The sequence below is a fragment of the Saimiri boliviensis genome, chromosome 7, assembly GCF_048565385.1.
Source record: "Saimiri boliviensis isolate mSaiBol1 chromosome 7, mSaiBol1.pri, whole genome shotgun sequence".
In the NCBI taxonomy this organism is placed as follows: domain Eukaryota; kingdom Metazoa; phylum Chordata; class Mammalia; order Primates; family Cebidae; genus Saimiri; species Saimiri boliviensis.
The window spans coordinates 111253647-111273884 of NC_133455.1; the positions used below are offsets into that span (position 1 = coordinate 111253647).

Below are 20238 nucleotides of genomic sequence, written 5' to 3' on the forward strand. Positions count from 1 at the left end.
TTCTGTTTCACTGACCAGCTGTTGCCCCTTCTCTCTCCGTTTCCTTGGGCCTGCCTCTTCCCAGAGACACAACAATATTGAAATTAGGCCAGTTAATAACCCTACAATGGCTCCTGACAGTTGCAAGTGAAAGGAAGAGTTGTATGCTTATCACTTTAAAACAAAAGCTAGAAAGGATTAAGGTTAGTGAGAAAGACATGTTGAAAAGCAGAGACAGGTTGAAAGCTAGGCCTCTTGTGACAAACATTTACCCAAGCTGAGAAGGTAAAGAAATTAAGTTGTTGAAAGAAATTAAAAGTGCTACTCTAGTCAACATATGAATGATAAGGAAGCAAAACAGCCTTGTTGCTAATAGGGAGAAAGTTTTAGTGGTCTGGAGAGAAGATCAACCCAGCCAGAACATTTCCTTAAGCCAAAGCCTAATCCAGAGAGCAAGGCCCTCACTCAAGTCTTCAGTCCTATAAAGGTTGAGAGGTGAAGAAGCTGCAGAAGCAAAGTTGGAAGCTGGCAGAATTTGATTCAGGAGGTTTAAGGAAAGAAGCCATTTCTATAACATAAAAGTGCAAGGTGAAGCAGCAGGTGCTGATTAAGAAGCTGCAGCAAATTACTGAGGAGATCTAGCTAAGATAACTAAAGAAGGTGGCTACATTCAATGATAGATTTTCAATGTAGATAAAACAGTCTTGTATGGGAATAAGATGCCACCTAGGACTCTAATAGCTATAGAGGGGAAGACAATGCCTGGCTCCAAAGCTTCAAATAGGGTGACACTCTGTTTGGGGCTAATGTAGCTGGTAATTTAGGCTGAAGCCAATGCTCATTTACTTTTCTGAAAATCTTGGGGCCCTTAAAAATCATGTTAAATCTACTCTGCTTATACTCCAAAAAATGGAACAACAAAGCCTAGATGACAGCACGTTTAGAGCATGGTTTACTGAATATTTTAAACCCACTGTTGAGAACTACTGCTCAGAAAAAAAGATTCTTTCAAAATATTACTGCCCATTGACAATGAACCTAGTTATCCAAGAGCACTGACGGAAACACACAGGGAAATTAATGTGGTTTTCATGACTGTTAACACAAATCCATTCTGTAGCCCATGGATCAAGGAGTCATTTCAACTTTCAATTCTTACTATTTAGGCAATGTGTTTCATAAGGCTTCAGCTGCTATAGATAGTGATTCTTCTGAGGGACATGGGTGAATTAAAGAAGAATCTTTTGGAAAGAATTCAGCATTCTAGATACTAGATATTCGAAATTCAAGGGAGAAGGGCAAAAGAGCAACAGTAACAGAAGTTTGAAAACATTGGTTCCAACTCTCATGGATGAGTTTGAAGGGTTAAGAACTTCAGTGGAGGAAGGAATTGCAGATGTGGAAATAAAAAGAATTAGAAATGAAGCCTGAAGATGTGAATGAATTGCTTCAATCTCACACTAAAACTTGAGGGGATGAGGAACTCCTTCTTATGGATGAGCAAAGAAAGTGGTTTCTTGAGATAAAATCTACTCCTGGTGAAAAGGCTGTGAACGTTGTTGAAATGACAACAAAACATTTAGAATATATAAACTTAGTTGGTGGAACAGCAGCAGGGTAAGAAGATTCAGTTCAATTTTACTTTTTAAAAAAATTTTTTGAGACAAAGTTTTGCTCTGTAGCCCAGACTGCAGTGCAGTGGAGTAATCACAGCTCACTGCAGCCTTGACCTCCTGGGCTCAAGTGATCCTGCCACCTCAGCCTCCCAAGTAGCTGGGACTGTAAGTGTGTGTGTTACTCGTGGCTGATTTAAGAAGTTTTCTTTTTCTGCAGAGAAGGGGTCTTGCTATGTTGCTGAGGCTGGTCTCAAACTCCTGGCCTCAAGCAATCTTTCCACCTTGTCCTTCCAAAGTGACAGGCATGAGCCACCATGTCTGACTGCACTCCAATTCTGAAAGAAGTTCTACCATGGGCAAAATGTTCTCAAACAGCATTGCATGCTACAGAGAAATCATTTCATGAAAAGAACTAATTGATGTAGCAAACTTCATTGTTGTCTTATTTTAAGAAACTGCCACAGCTATCCCAAACTTCAGCAACCACCATCCTGATCAGTCAGCAGGCATCAATACATGGAAATAAAACCGTCCATCAGCAAAAAGATTAGGACTTGCTAAGGCTCAGATGATCATTAGTATTTTCTTTTTTTTAGCAATATAGGTTTTTTTTTTATTAGACATAATGCTATTGCACACTTAAGAGACTACAGTATAGAGTAAGCATAACTTTTACAGGCACAGGTAAACAAAACAAACAAAAAAGAAATAAAAAAACCAACGGTATGATCTTGGCTCACTGCAACCTCTATTTCCAGGGTTTAAGTGATTCCCCTGCCTCAGCCTTCTGAGTACCCGGGATTACAGGTGCCTGTCACCACATCCAGATAATTTTTTGTATTTTTAATAGAGATGGGGTTTCACCATGCAGGTCAGGCTGGTCTCAAACTCCTGACTTCACATGATTCACCCGACTCAGCTTCCTAAGGTGCTGGGATTACAGATGTGAGGCACCACACCCAGCCTTTAAATTCTTAAAAAAAAAAAAAAAAAAAAAAAAAAAGGGGACTGGTAATTCTCTTCTGGTTTGAATATGAGAATCCTAGAAATCATTTTAAGAGTGGTATTAACAGTCTACATATTTTAGTTAATTGCTAAATTATAAAGCTATTATAAAAGGCAGATTATTTCATAATAATAGTAATAAGGATGTATGATTCAGACATTAAACAATTTTCTTTAAGTTTAAGGGTTTTATAAAACTCTTATGAAATAATTTCAAAAACTGTACATTATCATGGCACAGACTATAGCCTACTTTTGTTTTTACATGGCACAAAAGTAAAGGTTGAAACTTCTATAACAAAGAAACAGTTGCTGAACTACTTTGCATATGTAACATGAAATCACTGCGTGCAATAAGAATACTACTGCAACAATAAAAATTTATTGGTTTTATACAACTTGAGGTCAAGCAAAAGGTACATTATTATCAAGTAGATTTGTCTTATTATTTTATTTTTTTGAAACAGTCTCACTCTGTCGCTCAGGCTAGAGTGCAGTGGCGTGACCGAGGTTCACTGCAACCTCCACCTCCCAGGTTCAAGTGATTCTCCTGTTTCAGACTCCCAAGTAGCTGGAATTATAGGCACCCACCATCATGCCCAGCTAATTTTTGTTTAGTAGAGACACACTTTCACCACGTTGGCCAGGTTGTCCTTGATCTCTTGACCTCAGGTGATCCTCCTGCCTTGCCCTCCCAAAGTGTTGGGATTACAGGTGTGAGCCACCATACCCAGCCAGATGTCTTAATTTAAAAGCATATGAAGATCAATTTAAAATGCACTGTCCATTTTTTCCGATACTGAACTTAAAACAAATTAATGAAAGAGTGGAAAATTCAAAATAAGGGCAAGAGACGGTTTTTTTTTTTTTTTTTTTTCTTTAAGATGGACTCAGGATAGGTAGATAGCTGTCACTGATGTAGATGTGGAATAAATTATTTCAGGAAAAAAAATTCTCCAACATCTTATGAAAACATACAACTCTACTTCAACATATGCTGCTATTTACTCACTGCCAAAGACAGTTTTATTTGAAATCTTATTTCTATAATTAAACCCTAATTAGCCATCAAAAAAAGGTTAGTGCATAATAACCTTTCAAAGTCAAACAAAAAACACAAAAATTTTGCCACAAGGCTTAAAGAATTATCTATTTCTTTTCTTTTTTTTTGGAGATGGAGTCTTGCCCTGTCGCCCAGGCTGGAGTGCAGTGGTGCTATCTCCACTCACTGCAATTTTTGCCTCCTGGTTTCAAGGGATTCTCCTGCCCCAGCCTCCCAAGCAGCTGGGATTACAGGCATGTGCCACCCTGCCTGGCCAACTTTTTTTTTTTTTTTTTTGTATTTTTAGCAGAGACGAGGCTTTGCCATGTTGGCCAGGCTGGTCTGGAACTCTGAACCTCAGATGATCTGCCTGCCTCAGCCTCCTAAAGTGCCAGAATGACAAGCATGAGCCACCATACCTGGCCAGATTATCTATTTCAAATGCTCACTTCCAGATGGACCTCTAAGAAGGTTGTCATGTCAAAAACAAGACCAAAGTAGATCCATCGTGTTGAAGGATTTTAATATTTAGGATATTCTTGCCACAATAACATGCAATCAGTGTATTTCCTACATAGCTCTATTACGGCAATGAAAATAAGTGAACTTAATAAAGGAGAACATATGACATAAACAATCCATTCCTGCCACAGATGCATGCAGCTTTTCATTTTTGTTATGAAGCAGCACCAATAGTAAAACTGCTTGGTTACTCAGTCAGATTTCACCATGACAAGAATTGCTTATGTCGTGCCATTTTCTAAGTGCTTTTTGATGTAAGTAATATCAACAATGAGAGCTTTATGGCCATTTATAACTCAGAGCTATATGCATCAAGGTTTGAGATGAACAAATAGAGCATTCAGAAATCACACAAAGGGATGACACTGATAGATGTATACAGCTGAATTCCCATAGAAGCAATATTCAGTCACTCATATCCGTGTCTTCTTCAGGATGGTCATCCCCATTCACTTTGGATTCTCTTAGTGAATTACCAGTTCCTTTTTCCACAGAATATTCCTTTGTTCTAGGGGAACTTGCTTCTATTGCTTTCTTCTCTCCTCCTTTTTCTTTCTCACTGTTCCTTTTCATCATAATCCTGTGTAACTTTTTCATCTGTATCACGCTCTGATTTTCTTTCCCGGTCCTTTTCCTTATCTTTACTCTTCTTCTGTAGATTGTTCTCTTTCATCCCCGCTTCTTTATCTTTCTTATTTTTTGTCTCCCAGGGGATGGTGAGCAAGACAGTTTTGTTTTAGGAGACCGAGGCTTTTTAGGAGATCTTGTTCCACTCCTGCTTCTTCGTCGTCGTCATCTCTCTCTGCTTGCACTTCTGGAATGTCTGGCTGTGCTCTACCTTTTTGGTGGTGTTTTAGAACCTTTCTTTTCTTTGTCTTCTTTTTGTCTCTTGTTTACCTTCTACCTCTCTCTGGAAGATCTTCTCTGTCTTGGGTTGGATCATCACCGATTCCTAGACTTAGAATGTGATCACCCTCTTGATCTGCTTCCTGACCATCTAGAAGATGAAGTCCTCCTCCTCCCAGAACGTGATCTTGATCTTGAATGCCTTCTTTTTTCTTCTTCCTTATGTGGTTCTATAGCAGCAGAATTAGGGACTGTGCTTCCTGTACTCTTTTCATAGCTTTCTCTATTTTTTTTTTTTTTTTTTTTTTTTTTTTTTTTTTGGGAGACAGAGTTTTGCTCTTGTTGACCAGGTTGGAGCGCAATGGTATGGCTCACTGCAACATCCACCTCCTGGGTTCAAGTGATTCTCCTACCTCAGCTTCCCAAGTATTTGGGAATACAGGCATGCACCACCATGCCCAGCTAATTTGGAATTTTTAGTAGAGATGGGGCTTCACCATGTTGGTCAGGCTGGTCTCCCCAAACTCCTGACCTCAAGTGATCCACCCACCTCAGCCTCCCAAACTGCTGGGATTACAGGCATAAGCCACTGTGCCTGGCCGCTTCCTTTATTTCTTTTTTTTCTTTTCTTTCTTTTTTTTTTTGAGACGGAGTTTCGCTTTCGTTACCCAGGCTGGAGTGCAATGGCGGGATCTCGGCTCACCGCAACCTCTGCCTCCTGGGCTCAGGCAATTCTCCTGCCTCAGCCTCCTAAGTAGCTGGGATTACAGGCACGCGCCACCACGCCCAGCTAGTTTTTTGTATTTTTAGTAGAGACTATGTTGACCAGGATGGTCTCGATCTCTCGACCTCGTGATCCACCCGCCTCGGCCTCCCAAAGTGCTGGGATTACAGGCTTGAGCCACCGAGCCCGGCCTTCCTTTATTTCTTTATTGGCGATATCCAATTTCATACTTGGTTAAACAAGACCAGCAGCTACATGATTCAACTTGGGATCAACAGTACTCATAAGCTTCAGCAACTGATTTGTGGCAAGAGACTGAGAGTTCAAGTTTGCTCCAGGAAGCCCACGTGCAGCAAGGGCAGGATCAAGAGTAGGAGCCCCCAAAGTAGCCAGTGGAACAGCACCAATCTGAGTAAGTGCGTCAGGAGTAGGCAGGAGCTCACCATGCAGAACACCTGCCATTGCATTAGCTGGTGCCAACAAAGAAAAAGCCTTAACCTTATCAAGAATAACTCCTTCGGCATAGGGTATGCCATCACAGCTCTGTCAGGAATACAGTGTTTGTCAGACGTTGTGCCACAACTGCTGAGTCTGGATCATGGAACTTAATGAGACGAGACTGGCAAAGTGAATCATCCGGCAGAAACAGGCGCAGTTGGTCGATCTTACCTAGAAAACCAAGAGTCCGAAACTGCTCAGAGCTAGAACTCAGGGAGACATTAGTCACCTATTACCTCGGCCTCGCCGTCACCACTTCTGCCACTGGGCCCGCCGCTGAGGCCCGGACCGCGGTGCTGCGGACGAGGGTAGTGTTGCTCAGGGTACTGCTCACGTTCTCGCTCCTGCTTTAACATATCACACAACAGACAGTGGGGAGGGGAAGAGAAACCGGTTCGCAGAGGAGGGTGTCCGATGCTACAGCTTCTGCCTCTACTGCCACCGCCTGTGCTTCCCTGCGTTTCTCTGCCCCACCGTAGGCCACAGGGATGGGGAAAAGAGCGCAACCCGCGAGAAAACAAACGGCCGCCCCCACCTCGCCTCCAAGCCCACAGTTTTCATAATTAACTCGAGCTATAAATAAGAAAACATACGTGGCAACATCTTGGAAATGCACTTAGGTAATGCCACTGTATTTCTGTTTATAACAAAAACACGTATTTTTACTTGAAATTTTTAAGCCCAAATGACTAGAAAAAACTATCTAGAAAATCTGATTCTTAATCCTGGCCTCTTTATCAGTTTTGAAGTCTGCGGAGCAAATACGAATAACTATTTTTTTAGACGGAGTCTTGCACTGTCGCCTGGCTGGAGTGCAATGGCGCTATCTCGCTCGGGTCACTGTAACCTCCGCTTCCTGGGCTGAGGCAATCCTTTTGCCTCAGCCTCCTGAGTGACTAGGACCACAGGCCTACACCACCATGCCTGTCTACTTTTTTTGTATTTTTAGTAGAGACAAGGTTTCACCACGTTGGCCAGGCTGGTCTCAAACACCTGGTTTCAGGTGACCCGCCCGCCTTGTCTTCCCAAAGTGCTGAGATTCCAGGTGTGAGTCACCACGCCCAGCCACTTACTCTTTTTCTTAAGAGAAAAGGTCTTGGCCATGCGCCCTGGTTCATGCCTGCAGTTCCAGCACTTCAGGAGGCCGAGGCAGGTGGATCACTTGAGGCCAGGAGTTGGAGACCAGGAGGGCAACATGGCGAAAACCCGTCTCTACAAAAAGTAGCCGGGCATGGTGGTGCAGGCCTGTGATCCCAGTTACTCCGGAGGCTGAGGCCGAAGGAAGTTGACACTGCAGTGAGCCATGATTGCCACTGCACTACAGCCTGGGTGACAAAGCCAGACCTTGTCTCCAGCAACATCAACAAAACAACAAAGCTGCAAGAAAGGATACTATTAAAAACAAAAACAAAAACAAAACAAAACAAAAACACAGCTGGGCGTGGTGGCTCACGCCTGTAATCTCAGCACTTTGGGAGGCCGAGGCGGGCGGATCACAAGGTCAGGAGATCGAGACCAGTCTGACCAACAAGGTGAAACCCCATTTCTACTAAAAATACAAAAAAATTAGCCAGGCATGGTGGTGCACGCCTATAATCCCAGCTACTTGAGAGGCTGAGGCAAGAGAATCACTTGAACCGGGAGGTTGCAGTGAACCGAGATTGTGCCACTGCACTCCAGCCTGGGTGATAGAGGGAGACTCCATCTCAAAAAAAAAAAAAAAAAAAAAAAAAGAAAAAAGAAAAAAGAAAAAAAAATCTAGGCCAGTAAAGTAAGTATGATTTTCCCTGTGTTCTGCATCTCATTTACAGAAAGGGAAACCTTTGCTCAAGCTGTCTTGTAACTTAGTTTACTTGGGTCTGAATTCTGTGCTAATAGCTCCTTTTTCTTGAACAGTCTCCGTGGATACAGGGCAAAGCTTCTGTCCTTCACTGTTAACTAAGACGACTCATCTCTTGCTGTCATCTTCCATTTAAGTGGAAAAGGGACTTTTTCCTGAGTTCTTGACTTCTTCAGAAAAGACTTTTTAAGTTGGGAATCTGTCTTAACAAAAGCAAAAAACCCCAGAGGGTAATCAGGTAAGACTCCATTTCTCAAGAATGTCCTCCTGTGTCTACATCAATAAACTCTTAAAATATGCAGCAAAACTTAAAAGCTAAAGAATTTGACATGCCCAGGATGAGGCTTTAGGGAATTGGGGAGTGGGGGGGGGGCTTTATAAATAGGTCATTTAGATAATAACAATGTAAATTTGCCTTCCACTCTCTCTCTAGGCACATCTGAAAGTCCAAGAACTTGAGATTGAAGGGTGTGACTACCTATTGAAACCACTCTTTGTTTAACAGGAAGCAGGGAAATTTGAAGTGACTTCAGTAATAGAAGAATGTAAATAAGTCTCTTTATAACTGAAGAGGTTACTGAGATTACTTCAGAAGTTTTAAAGCAATTTGAATAAATTATGCTATATGTTTTTCCTTTAAGTAAAACTTGAAAAAATTACTATTGTTTTAAAGATATAGCTAGACTACAATATTTCTCCTTTTTTTTTTTTTTTTCAAAGAAGATGGATTATGTACCTGTGGTATATTTGAAAGCAAACTCTGAAGGCCTGCGCTAGTGCCATTCCAAATAATTTACTTACATTTGGCTCTGGATAAATTTTACAGATCTGATTTTTTTTTTTTTTTTAACTTCAGTAGCTTAATATATTTTCCTTGTTTAATGGCCTTTTCCTAATCACTGCTCCTTTAATTTCAAGCAAGGCTACTACTATGTTTATTCCTGGCATCCACAGGAAACAGAAAATATTAAAAGAACTCAAGATCAATTAAAAAAATCTTTTACTGTGAACATAAGGTTTGAAATTGTCCTTTGCAAATATTTTAAGGATACACTAAAATCTACCATTTTAAAGGGACAAAACACTCCCAAAGTGAAAATCTTACATCTCTGTTAGTCAAAAAGGTACTTGTTCTTGGCATGGATAAATCTATTCTAGAATATATTTGAATTTTAAATCAAAATTAAAATAACTTCCAGATACAAGGATCTAGATTTTATTAATGGTTAACTGTGTTCTTACGAAGTTACAAATAGCACTGAGTAGCTGAATTCCCACCATGAATTCAAAGATTTATCAGCTTATGTTTCAACGACATAATGTACCTTTTCATCCATTTTAGAAATGTTTTTCGCATTTATATTCAACTTATTTCCTTCCAGATCTTGAAAATAATTCAAGAATTCTACACTGTAGGCACTAGCATAGTGCCTTACACTGAGTTCCACAATCTTTGCAGAATGAATAAACTTGCTGAAAAATGTACATAAAATTAAGATAGAGGCAAAACCTACTGTAAAATTAAGCCAAAAGCAAAGCCTGCTATGAGGTACTTTTGTAATTTTGTAACTACAAAATAGTATTTATAATATTTTATAAATAAAAATAGAACTGTATAGCTATTATGCATTTGAGAAAAGGTAGGGAAATTTTGTTTTCACTTTGCTACCTTGTTAGAGCGATAGCCAGAAGCTGATATTCCTCAGGTAACAAAGACAGCAGCCTGAAACTCTATGAATAGACTAACCTATTAAGTTTGAAAGAAGTTAAAATTTTTTTAAAAATGAAAGAAAATCCATTAATACACGGTTTCTTATCCTAGCTTATGATTTTGGGCAAGTAATGGAATCTGATTAAATGGGTCTAAAGGTAACTGGTCTGTATGCTGAAGAGCCTGTGCATGTGAAACAAGTGGGATGCTGCAGAAGATAGTGGTTTGTGAACTGTAGTGAGACTTACACAGTAGGGTTGGGAACAGGCACTACACACCCGTCCAGAGAAGGCAGTGCTTCGGAAGTATCTGAGAAATGGTGAGTCACTGGCTGGAGAAATGGGTTTATGGGGGAGGAATTACTTCCCAAGTTGTGACGTGCTGGTGGTAGACTGAAGGCTTACGTGACAAAAAGAGACTTTTTTTTTGTAGGGCAAAAGGAGTTTGTGAAATTTCCTGGGTTGGCTAAAAGACATAATGTGGCAGGACCTTTAGGAAGATTACATGAGCAACTGAACCTAATTTCAATTTCAGCAGTCACAGACTTCCCATTTACTGAGAGCTTACTAGCTCCTCTTACTGTGTTTATAGATAGTTTATAGATATAACCTCAATTAATCCTCAACAATCCTAAAAGGTTCACATTACTACTCTTACAAATGTTAGAATGGAAGCTTACAGGCATATAGTTAAGGAACTTACTATCCAAAGGCAGGAAAATTAAGATGAGACACATCCAGGACTATTATACAATAAAATGGGATACACAACAAATCTAGATGTGAGACCAGGAATACTGCTATGTGTATGCAAAGATTCAGGAGAAGCATTACAGAGGATACACTCCTAAGATTTGCGGACTAAAGGGTAATGAGGGATCTCACATACATAAGGTGTTATGATAGTCTTTGTTTTCTTGACCAAATACCATGCCAACATGTAATCAGCTAAAAAAAAAAAAAAAAAAAATCTGTTCAGATAATTCTATAGAATCTCATGATTTTTCGGTTTTCAGTAAAACTGTTTTTTAAAGTACATTTAATTCCAGTTTACAGTTATCAGTCTAACTTTAATCCATGCTGATGTTGGGCAGACAAGATTTTAGAAGAACATTATACAATTCCAGGTACCTGTCTGACTTAATTCTCCCATTTTCGCAAATTTGGAAAATCTCCATCATTACAGTGAGGCAGTGGCAGGCAGGATGCCAAGGAGGCTTGTCATACCTCAGGTCCTCCCAGGTAGTCTGCCACTTGTTTTCCTTCTTGCTGATCAGTCAGTCAGACTGTGAAAGACTGGTGTCAGGCTGCCCCAGCCATAGCCTGTAGAGGAGACCGGGCCTCACTTTTTCTGTGTGTTATGCTCTTTTCCGTTGGGGGTTTTAAGGCGCCAGCCTTAAGTTCCAGGTCTAAGCAAACAGTAAAGCAAGAGTGCTGATGGCTCTCCAAGCCCAGTGAGCTCTTTCTCAAGGATGATGTGTTCAATAAATGTTTGTGATATAACCAAAGTTAATAGTAACAGATATTCTGAACCATGTTTTTCTTTGCTTTAGCTTTTTGGTCAGGGACTTGAAGGATAAAGATGACAAGCTTTGGGCTGGGCGTGGTGGCTCACGCCTGCAATCCCAGCATTTTGAGAGGCTGAGGTGGGTGCACTACCTGAGGTTAAGAGTTTAAGACCAGCCTGGCCAACATCATCTCTAATAAAAATACAAAATTAGCTGGGTGTGGTGGTGGGCACCTGTAATCCCAGCTACTCGGGAGGCTGAGGCAGGAGAATCGTTTGAACCCGGGAGGCTGAGGTTGCAGTGAGCTGAGATTATACCACTGCACTCCAGCCTGGGCAACAGAGTGAGACTGTGTCTCAAAAAAAAAAAGATGACAAAAGATGTTTTTCGTACCCTGAGGATGTGCTGAAGGCAGAAATTCCAAATGGATATCTCTGCAGGCAACTAGAGGTACACGTAACTGAAATTGTGGAGACATGTTTTGGACAGATTTTTTGACCCTCTCCACAACTTTTGTTTCAGCTATTGTTGAGTCAACCACTCTGTGTATGGGAACTCCATGTATGCATAATGTCAATGTGGCGGTGAGTTAGTCTCATAGGGCAATCCTTAATCAATGGAGGATGGGAGTCAGTCAAATGCTTCCTACTTCTATTGTTCACCTGGGTAATTCTGCAGTGTTTCTACTCATTTGTTAACAGGGAAGGCCCAAGTTGCCCATGGCAGTTGATAAAATATACCTTCCCTCCTTGTTTACTTTCTTCTCTGTTAGCTTGATATCATTTCCCAAAAGAAATTCCCTGCAAATGAGCCCACATCATGAAAGCCCACACTACAGACTCTGCTCTCTGGGAGAAACCCAGCGATGTTAGAGATGAAGACTCACACAGTTACAGCTAGTAAAATGGCTAATAGACGAAGATGAATTCTCAGTTTGGAGAACACCAAGAAACAGAGGTCTTCCCCAGTTAGCACTAAGATAGGTTAAAAAAAAAAAAATATATATATATATATATATATATATATATATATATATATATATATATAGCTAAAAATAGGACAGATTAATTACTAGTAAGAACAGACCCATGATAATAATATATGCACTATCAGGCCAATTTATGAGACACATTTTAAATTCTTTTTTTTTTTTTTGAGACAGAGAGTCTTGCTCCTCACTCAGTCACCCAGGCTGGAATGCAGTGGCACAATCTTGGCTCACTACAACCTCTGCCTTCCAGGTTCAGGTGATTGTCCTGCCTGAGCCTCCCAAGTAGCTGGAACTATAGACAGGCACATGCCACCATGCCTGGCTATGTTTTTGTATTTTTAGTAGAGATGGGGTTTCACCTTGTTAGCCAGAATGGTTTCAATCTCCTGATCTTGTGATCTGCCCACTTGGGCCTCCCAAAGTGCTAGGATTACAGGCGTGAGCCACCACGCCCGGCTACATTTTAAATTCTAATCTAATCCATTAAGTCTTAGAGTTTTGCCATTATTATTTGATATCTTGCTCAAGAATTTTTTGGGTTTCATCTCTGTCCCTCTTGCCCATCTTCTTATTTATTTTTGGAGAGAGAGTGCAGTCGTGTGATCTTGGCTCACTCTGCTTCCCTGGTTCAAGCAATTCTCCTGCCTCAGCCTCCCGAGTAGTGGGTGGCACGAACCACGACGCCTGGCTAACTTTTTGCATTTTTAGTAGTGATGGGGTTTCCCCATGTTGGCCAGGCTGGTCTCGAACTCCTGACCTCAGTGATCCACAGCGCCAGGCCACATTGAATACATTTTTAAGAGAGATGTTTTCTTCAGTGTGGGTAGGGTGTGTGATATTGTTAGTCTAGTCTTCAGACATAGCACAGAGTAAAATACTGTGCTTCATGACCTGGCTTGGGAATCTAACCACCAGGGATACTATTAAAAATGCTTAATAACCAGTAGGGTAAAGGAGCCAAAATAACCAGTATGCTCCTTCTATATCTTACAACCAAATATTATAAAATGGTTTGACTACAATCAGCTCCCCTGGAAACCTGTTACTCTTGTTTCAAACAAATGACTTATACCTGGCTCTGTGGAACCTTTTAGGGACTCCTAATAATAAAATGCTTGCTCAGTAGGGCAGCTTATGCTTGATCTGCCCTGTTCTGATAAAAAAAAAAAAATTTTTTTCCCAAAAATTTCTCTTTCCCTTATAAAATAACAACCAGCCACTATGGCACTGTCAAAGAACTGTAACAGGATACTTCATTCTTCAGGGGAGGAGACCCTGCTTTAACTGCTGATAATCTGAAATTTACTTCCAACCTCATGGCAAGTACATAGGAAGGGCAACACTTTGCTTACGGCTTCCTCCACCCCTTTTATATTCTGTTAGGCAGAAAAATAAACATGGAAAAAGCTAATAAATGTTTAATTTATTCAGTACATGCATTTTAGGATGAAGCTAGCAAGTTTCACTTAACTGTAACCAAAAGTATCTCCAACATTCAGCAACAACTAAGCTGAATGAGAAGAAAATGGAAAGTTACTGATGTACTGTGTATTTATTCATTCTCTACATAGAGCATGGATGAGATACATAAAGAATGTATCAGGATTACTCTATGTATACAGTAATGCTATCTTAAAATTCACAAAAATAACGAACCAGGGCTAGTCTTACATAAATGTGGACTTCAAATAATATACAAACTGGGATATGGAAGCATACACAAACTGTAATAGTGTACTTCATAATGAAACAAAAAACTGAAGAAAATTCTACCATGTACTTAGTATAGATATATATGTATTTTTTTTTAAGACAGAGTTTCACTCTGTCGCTCAGGCTGGAGTGCAGTGGCGCAGTCTTGGCTCACTGCAACCTCTGCCTTGCAGGTTCAAGTAATTCTCCTGTCTCAGCCTCCTAAGTAGCTGGGATTACAGATGCTCACTTAATTCTTTTTAATTTTTTAAATTTTTGGTAGAGACAGGATTTCACCATGTTGGCCAGGCTGGTCTCAAAATCCTGACCTCAAGTGATCCGCCTGCCTTGGCCTCCCAAAGTGCTGGGATTACAGGCGTGAGCCACTGCCCAGCCAAGTTGTTGTTATATTTAAACCACTTCGAAACATGATTCATCCTCATAAACAGTGATAGTAAGAACCAAATTATTTTGCTGAAGTTACAGGCACAAGAAGTCAAGATTTTTGGATTGACTGTTTAATATGTAAATCTGTAGACTTTCAGATAAAGTAATTTTATTTTTTATTTGTTATTAAACATTCCAGCAGCATCAGAATTGAGCTGACCTCTGAAGCAACTCTGAGACTACTCTTTGGATCTTTTTTGTGAATAGTGACAGGGATTAACAGAATTTAAATAAATTACAGTTTTGCTTTTGATTACTGTAATACCTCACAAGGGGCAGTTTGTTGCTGGTGTTGGGTTATTCTGATGATCTATTAGGGGAGGCAGAATAAGTTTGAGAATAGATTATTACATGTTTATTTGTTATGATATACAGTATAAAATGTGACCAGAGCCTTTTCCTCTTTCAGATTTTATAAAGTACTTTCAAATTTGTGGTTATATAAAACTTATGAATCAATTCATAAACCCAGGGAGCCAATAATGCCCACAAAAACAACAGACCTGGTAATCTAAAATGTTATGTTACTGGCAGTAACAAGATTAAAAGCTGGAAATGTTTGAGCTGAATGAAAAATTTTATTAAAACTCAAAGTTATCAAGAACTATTTTTATATAATTTAATAGCCACAACTACTGATATAAAATATAGAACAGTTCAACACTAAGTAATTTCATTTATATTAAATGCAATTATTTGAAATCATAAATTTTTAATACAATTATTTAAAGAGAGATTTTCTTTAGGAAACCTTAAAGATATATACATTTAAGCATATCTGAGTTTCTGGGCAAAGTCTCCACCATGTTTTCACATGCTATCTAATTATTACCTAAAAATGGCCCAATTCAATTTTTGCTATCAAAAGTCTTACTTCAAACACAAAATATCATTCAAACAATTCTGTAATCCTTCTCATTAACACCAAATTGAAAAACTGAATAACTTTACTGTAGGTAGATTACTGGAAAAGCTTTGGTGACATGTTGAGAGAACAGAGATCAGTAACATGTTGGGATGTTTAGAAGTCACTGGTAGGACCACAAGCATGAAGCAGTAGAAAAGGTTCAACAAAGCCTGCTTAGAGACGAGTGATGGGAATGAGCCTCAACAGGATAGGTAAAGGGATAAAACACAATCTCGACCCAGGAAAGTGACTGAGAAAGGGCTTCTTAGCAAGTAGTGGTGTTTTTGATGTATTTACCTGTCCTCCTCTAAAATTTTCTGAAGTTCTGTATCTCTGCAATTCCAGCTTTGATTCACAGAGGTCAGTAATAAATTACAGTAAACCACAAGGTTTATTTTCTGAGATGCTGGATAACTTCAAATTCATATTTATATCATTGTTCTCTAAATCTAATTTTTAATATCCCACTATTTTTTAGGACTATCTGTAGCTCTAATACAAAGGAGTTTTTTTTTTTTTTTTTAATTTCCCATGTATCTTAGCAGCTTTCTGGTAGTGCAGAATTTGAAGGAAGATTCAGTTTTCTACTTTATTAGCTAACATGTTTTTATTAGACTGCTTTCAAAATGCATAATATACACTGGGGTTAAATTTCAACAGCATCAATCTCTGGATTGAAGTTCTGAAATTTGGATACATGAAATGCTTATTTTTTAAAGCATTCCAATGGGGCAAAGTGATGATGAAAATGTTTTGTGGAAAATAGATAAATTTTATACTAACAAAACTATGTTACTTTTAAAAATTAAAATAAGAAAAACGATTTAACATTTTTCAAAGGGTTATCCTAATGTAAAATCCCTCTTTAAATACGACTAATTTAATGTAGCACATTACTATTTTGTTTCAAACAGGCAAATATAAATATGCAAGCATTTGTCTTATAACATTTTCTATAGTAATCTCTTTATTTGATAAAATATTCAAGTTTGGACATTTTGAAACAAGCTAGAATAAGTTTTAGCTTAATTTACATGAAAAAATGCATTCAATGAAAGAAATTATGTCTTGTAACAAAAAGATTCCTATCAAATTAAAAATTAATAGAGCATTTTATAAAAACTAAAATATGGGAGAGGAGAGAGTCACTCCTTGTTCATTGCCACTTTCTTAAAATTTTGAGACAGAAGTCTCACTCTGTTGCCCAGGCTGGAGTGCAGTGGTTCGGTTCACTGCAACCTCTGCCCGCAGGGCTCAAGTAGCTGGGATTACAGGCGCGCACCACCATGCTTGGCTAATTTTTGTATTTTCAGTAGACATGGGGTTTCGCCACGTTGGCCAGGCTGGTCTCAAATTCTTGACCTCAGGTGATCCACACACCTCAGCCTCCCAAAGGCTGGGATTACAGGCGTGAGCCACCATGTCCGGCCCATTGCAACTTTCAGTTTCGAACATTCATCTCAACAAGCCACACCTGGTACCACCGCTGAGCTAATGCTAGGAACTGTAGGTCACTATAAAACTGGCTCTACATAAGTTGGCAAAAACCAAAACACTGGAAGTACACAGCAAACAGGGAATAAGGACAGGCAACTAAAAATCACCTTCACTATACATTCACCCATCTTCCTTTCTTCTTTCCTTCCTATCCCCCAACTTCTCTCTCTCTTTTTTTTTCCTTTTGAGACAGTCTTGCTGTCACCCAGGCTGGAGTGCAGTGGTGCGACATCTTGGCTCACTGCAAACTCTGCCTCCTGGGTTCAAGCAATTCTTGTGCCTCAGCCTCCTGTGTAGCTGGGATTTCAGATATTCACTGTGACGCCCAGCTAATTTTTGTATTTTTAATAGAGACAGTTTCCTCCATGTTGGCCAGGCTGGTCTCAAAATCGTGGCCTCCAGTGATCCGCCTACCTTGGCCTCCCAAAGTGCTGGGATTACAGGCAGGAGCCATTGTATCCGGCCGACTTCGCCCATCTTTAGACCCCGCCTTGGGAAAACAGAGCATACTACATTCACCCTCCGCCTTGCCTTCCAACAAGACAATTCACAGCTTGGTGTCTGCTCCTTTAATTAGGTCAACTCCAAGCTAAGATAAGCCTCAAGGAGTAGGTGTTTTAATGGGACAAGAAGAAAGTAGTCTAGAGAATTTAGGTTCTCAATTTTAGGTGACCCAGCATTTATATCCCCCTTTACCTTCAAACCTGTCCTTTCTCCCTGTTTATTATGGAATTCCTGAAACTACCTGATCAAGGATTTAATATTCTGTCACTTGTAAAAGTCATGTCATTAATTCAAAGTAACTGAAATAGCTGAGTAACCTGGAAAACTGTACTATATTTAAGAAGTACCATTAAGTAGTAAAAAGTAAGAAAATCTCTAGGAATCCCACCTGATGATCCAAATATATGGTGTTCCTTTGGAGATGATGTGAAAGAATTTCATTCTAGTAGGCACCAATTAAGAAAAAAGGGATAGAGAAAGAGGATGTGGAATTCAAGAAAAGGTCAATTTTGAAATAAGAAAAACAGGTAATTTACTATAACCTATTATATCACAGTATACTACAACTTTTGTGCACATGCTCCCCTGTAAATGGTACCGATGACATATAAAATTATAAAATTATATTTTGTTTTGTAAGAAATTAAGTATACATGCATATGAACAATGAACTATTAAGCAGAAAAATTCCTTAAAATAGCTTTAGCAAACTGTTAGAACTTCTACATGTTATTTCCTGTAATACAGTACTACTTCTTTCAATAAGATGTTTCTTTTTTTTTTTTTTTTTTGAGGTGAAGTTTTGCTCTTGTTACCCAGGCTGGAGTGCAATGGCGCCATCTCCGCTCACCGCAACCTCCACCTCCTGGGTTCAGGCAATTCTCCTGCCTCAGCCGCCTGAGTAGCTGGGATTACAGGCATGCACCACCATGTCCAGCTAATTTTTTGTATTTTTAGTAGAGACGGGGTTTCACCATGTTGACCAGGATGGTCTCGATCTCTTGACCTTGTGATCCACCCGCCTCGGCCTCCCAAAGTGCTGGGATTACAGGCGTGAGCCACCGCGCCCAGCAAGATGTTTCTTATGTAACCTGAGCTACAAACCCTTTGAGAAATGTTTATGAGTTCATTCTTTTCATTAAAAATAGAAGACATTTTAAAATTAATCTTTAACATTTCAAAGGCAGTATTATGAAAGCTATAATGAATTTCCAATTCATTGTTTTACTAGAAATTATAGGACTTCTCAATATTTGTTTTACCAGATGTGGAAGTCACAGTATTCAGTGAATAACAACATGAAGTTAATGCATACATGAAGTATTGTATGCATTTCCTTCCTCAAAAGCAAAGACAGTGGGTGAGCGGGTGGATAGAAGGCTAAGAAGAAATGCACCCTACCTGTATATTCTTTCAGTAATGTATAAATAAGCAGAATTCTCAAAGGGTTAATAGGAGATTCTAAGGTTGTCACCATGATGGTATGGGTTCATGCTCAATACTAATGACACTGATCATACTGACTAATGAGTGGTTCAAAATAAGTGATGATGGCAGACAACACAGACAGATCTCTCAATAGCTGACCTTTGGGCTGTGGGCCTCAAGCTTTAGCTGCATGAGCTGTGCTAACGTATGCTCCCGGATACTACTCAGTTCGGCTTGTTGCCGTCTCAGCTTTATTAGCAGCAGTGTAAGCTCCTCTGGCTGAAGGAGTACAATTTAAGAATCCAAACAGTGGAAAACAGATTAATTGTTGTCTTAAGTGACAGATATTAAACCAATATTTCTTGGCAAGTTTCCTCTTATGGTTGACATCAAACATAGTGCCTAGGCACTATGATGATAGGTCCTACATAAATGCATAGATATCTAGAGAAATAGAAGGAACAGTGTTACTTTAAAAGATACAGCAAAACAACAGTATATTAAGGCATTTTCTCAGAACTCATGAGAATATTTAAATGTTAAGTACAAAAAAGCACAATGCCAAAAAACCATTAGAAAGGTTTGTACGTAAGTGCTGCTAAAAAATTATCAAAAGATATTTTAGGAAGATGCCTAAAAAATCACACCTTTTCTAGCAATAGTACAAATACCTGCATGCCCAACTTTCTAACAGAAGGCACATAAAATAATTAAAATTAATGTAGGCTGCGCACAGTGGATTGCGCCTGTAATCCCAGCACTTTGGGAGGTTGAGGTGGGTGGATCACGAGGTCAGGAGTTTGAGACCAGCCTCACCAACATGGCAAAACCCTGTCTCTACTAAAGATACAAAAAATTAGCTGGGCGTGGTGGCACATGGCTATAATCCCAGCTACTTGGGAGGTTGAGGCAGGAGAATTGCTTGAACCCAGGCAGAGGTTGCAGTGAGCTGAGACCGTGCCACTGCACTTCAGCCTGGGTGACAGGGCGAGACTCTGTCTCAAAATAAATACATAAATAAAATAAAATAAATTAAATGTAAAACGCGGATATCTTCACATGATTAAACTCAGTATCTGGGTTCAATTAATCACTTCCCAGTTTTATTCTGAAATGACAATGTTAGTGTTTTCATAGTATTTTTTATGACCAAAAGATCAGTTTTATTTTTTAATTAAAAGAGAAAGTTTCCATGGGCATGTAAACCCTCCTTCTTCGCTCTGGGAAAAGCAGATAACTTGTTTTTGGTTCCTGATTGGTGACTATGATCCAAAGGAAAAAAAAAAACCAACAAATTTTCAATGGTGGATGAAATTCCTTAATGGGCCAATTTGATATACTTTTCTTAGAAATACAGGAAAGTATGGGCATTGGCAGTCTTACAGCCCATAAAGTATTACTTGGTAGATCTCTGAGCTTTGTTATGATTAAAAAATGAAAGTGGGCTAAAGGGAGACTCTCCTCACTTGAGTGCTGCAATGT

The 20238-nt window shown here is 39.4% G+C and overlaps 1 protein-coding gene and 2 pseudogenes across 46 annotated transcripts in view; all 3 read right to left on the reverse strand.

The window, feature by feature from the left end:
* PLEKHA5 (pleckstrin homology domain containing A5) overlaps positions 1 to 20238 on the reverse strand; it is a 246104-nt gene that overhangs the window by 61987 nt on the left and 163879 nt on the right. For 25 of the 46 annotated variants that reach the window (XR_005577183.2, XR_005577185.2, XR_012518577.1 and 22 more), the window contains 2 exons: positions 18916 to 19035; positions 17717 to 17770 (listed from right to left, as the gene is read on the reverse strand). The exons of 13 other annotated variants lie outside the window; for them this stretch is intronic. Coding sequence is in view for 28 of the 33 variants with exons in the window: in XM_074403205.1 (XP_074259306.1) it covers positions 17717 to 17770; positions 18916 to 19035 (174 nt within the window). In the remaining 5 variants the exon portion in view is untranslated. Of the gene's footprint in view, positions 1 to 17716; positions 17771 to 18915; positions 19201 to 20238 lie in introns of all 46 variants that reach the window. 8 more of the 46 variants (XM_074403208.1, XM_039461614.2, XM_074403209.1 and 5 more) reach the window with 2 other exon arrangements.
* LOC141579924 (uncharacterized) lies at positions 2177 to 5285 on the reverse strand (annotated as a pseudogene).
* On the reverse strand, positions 5289 to 10935 carry LOC104652427 (serine/arginine-rich splicing factor 11 pseudogene; annotated as a pseudogene).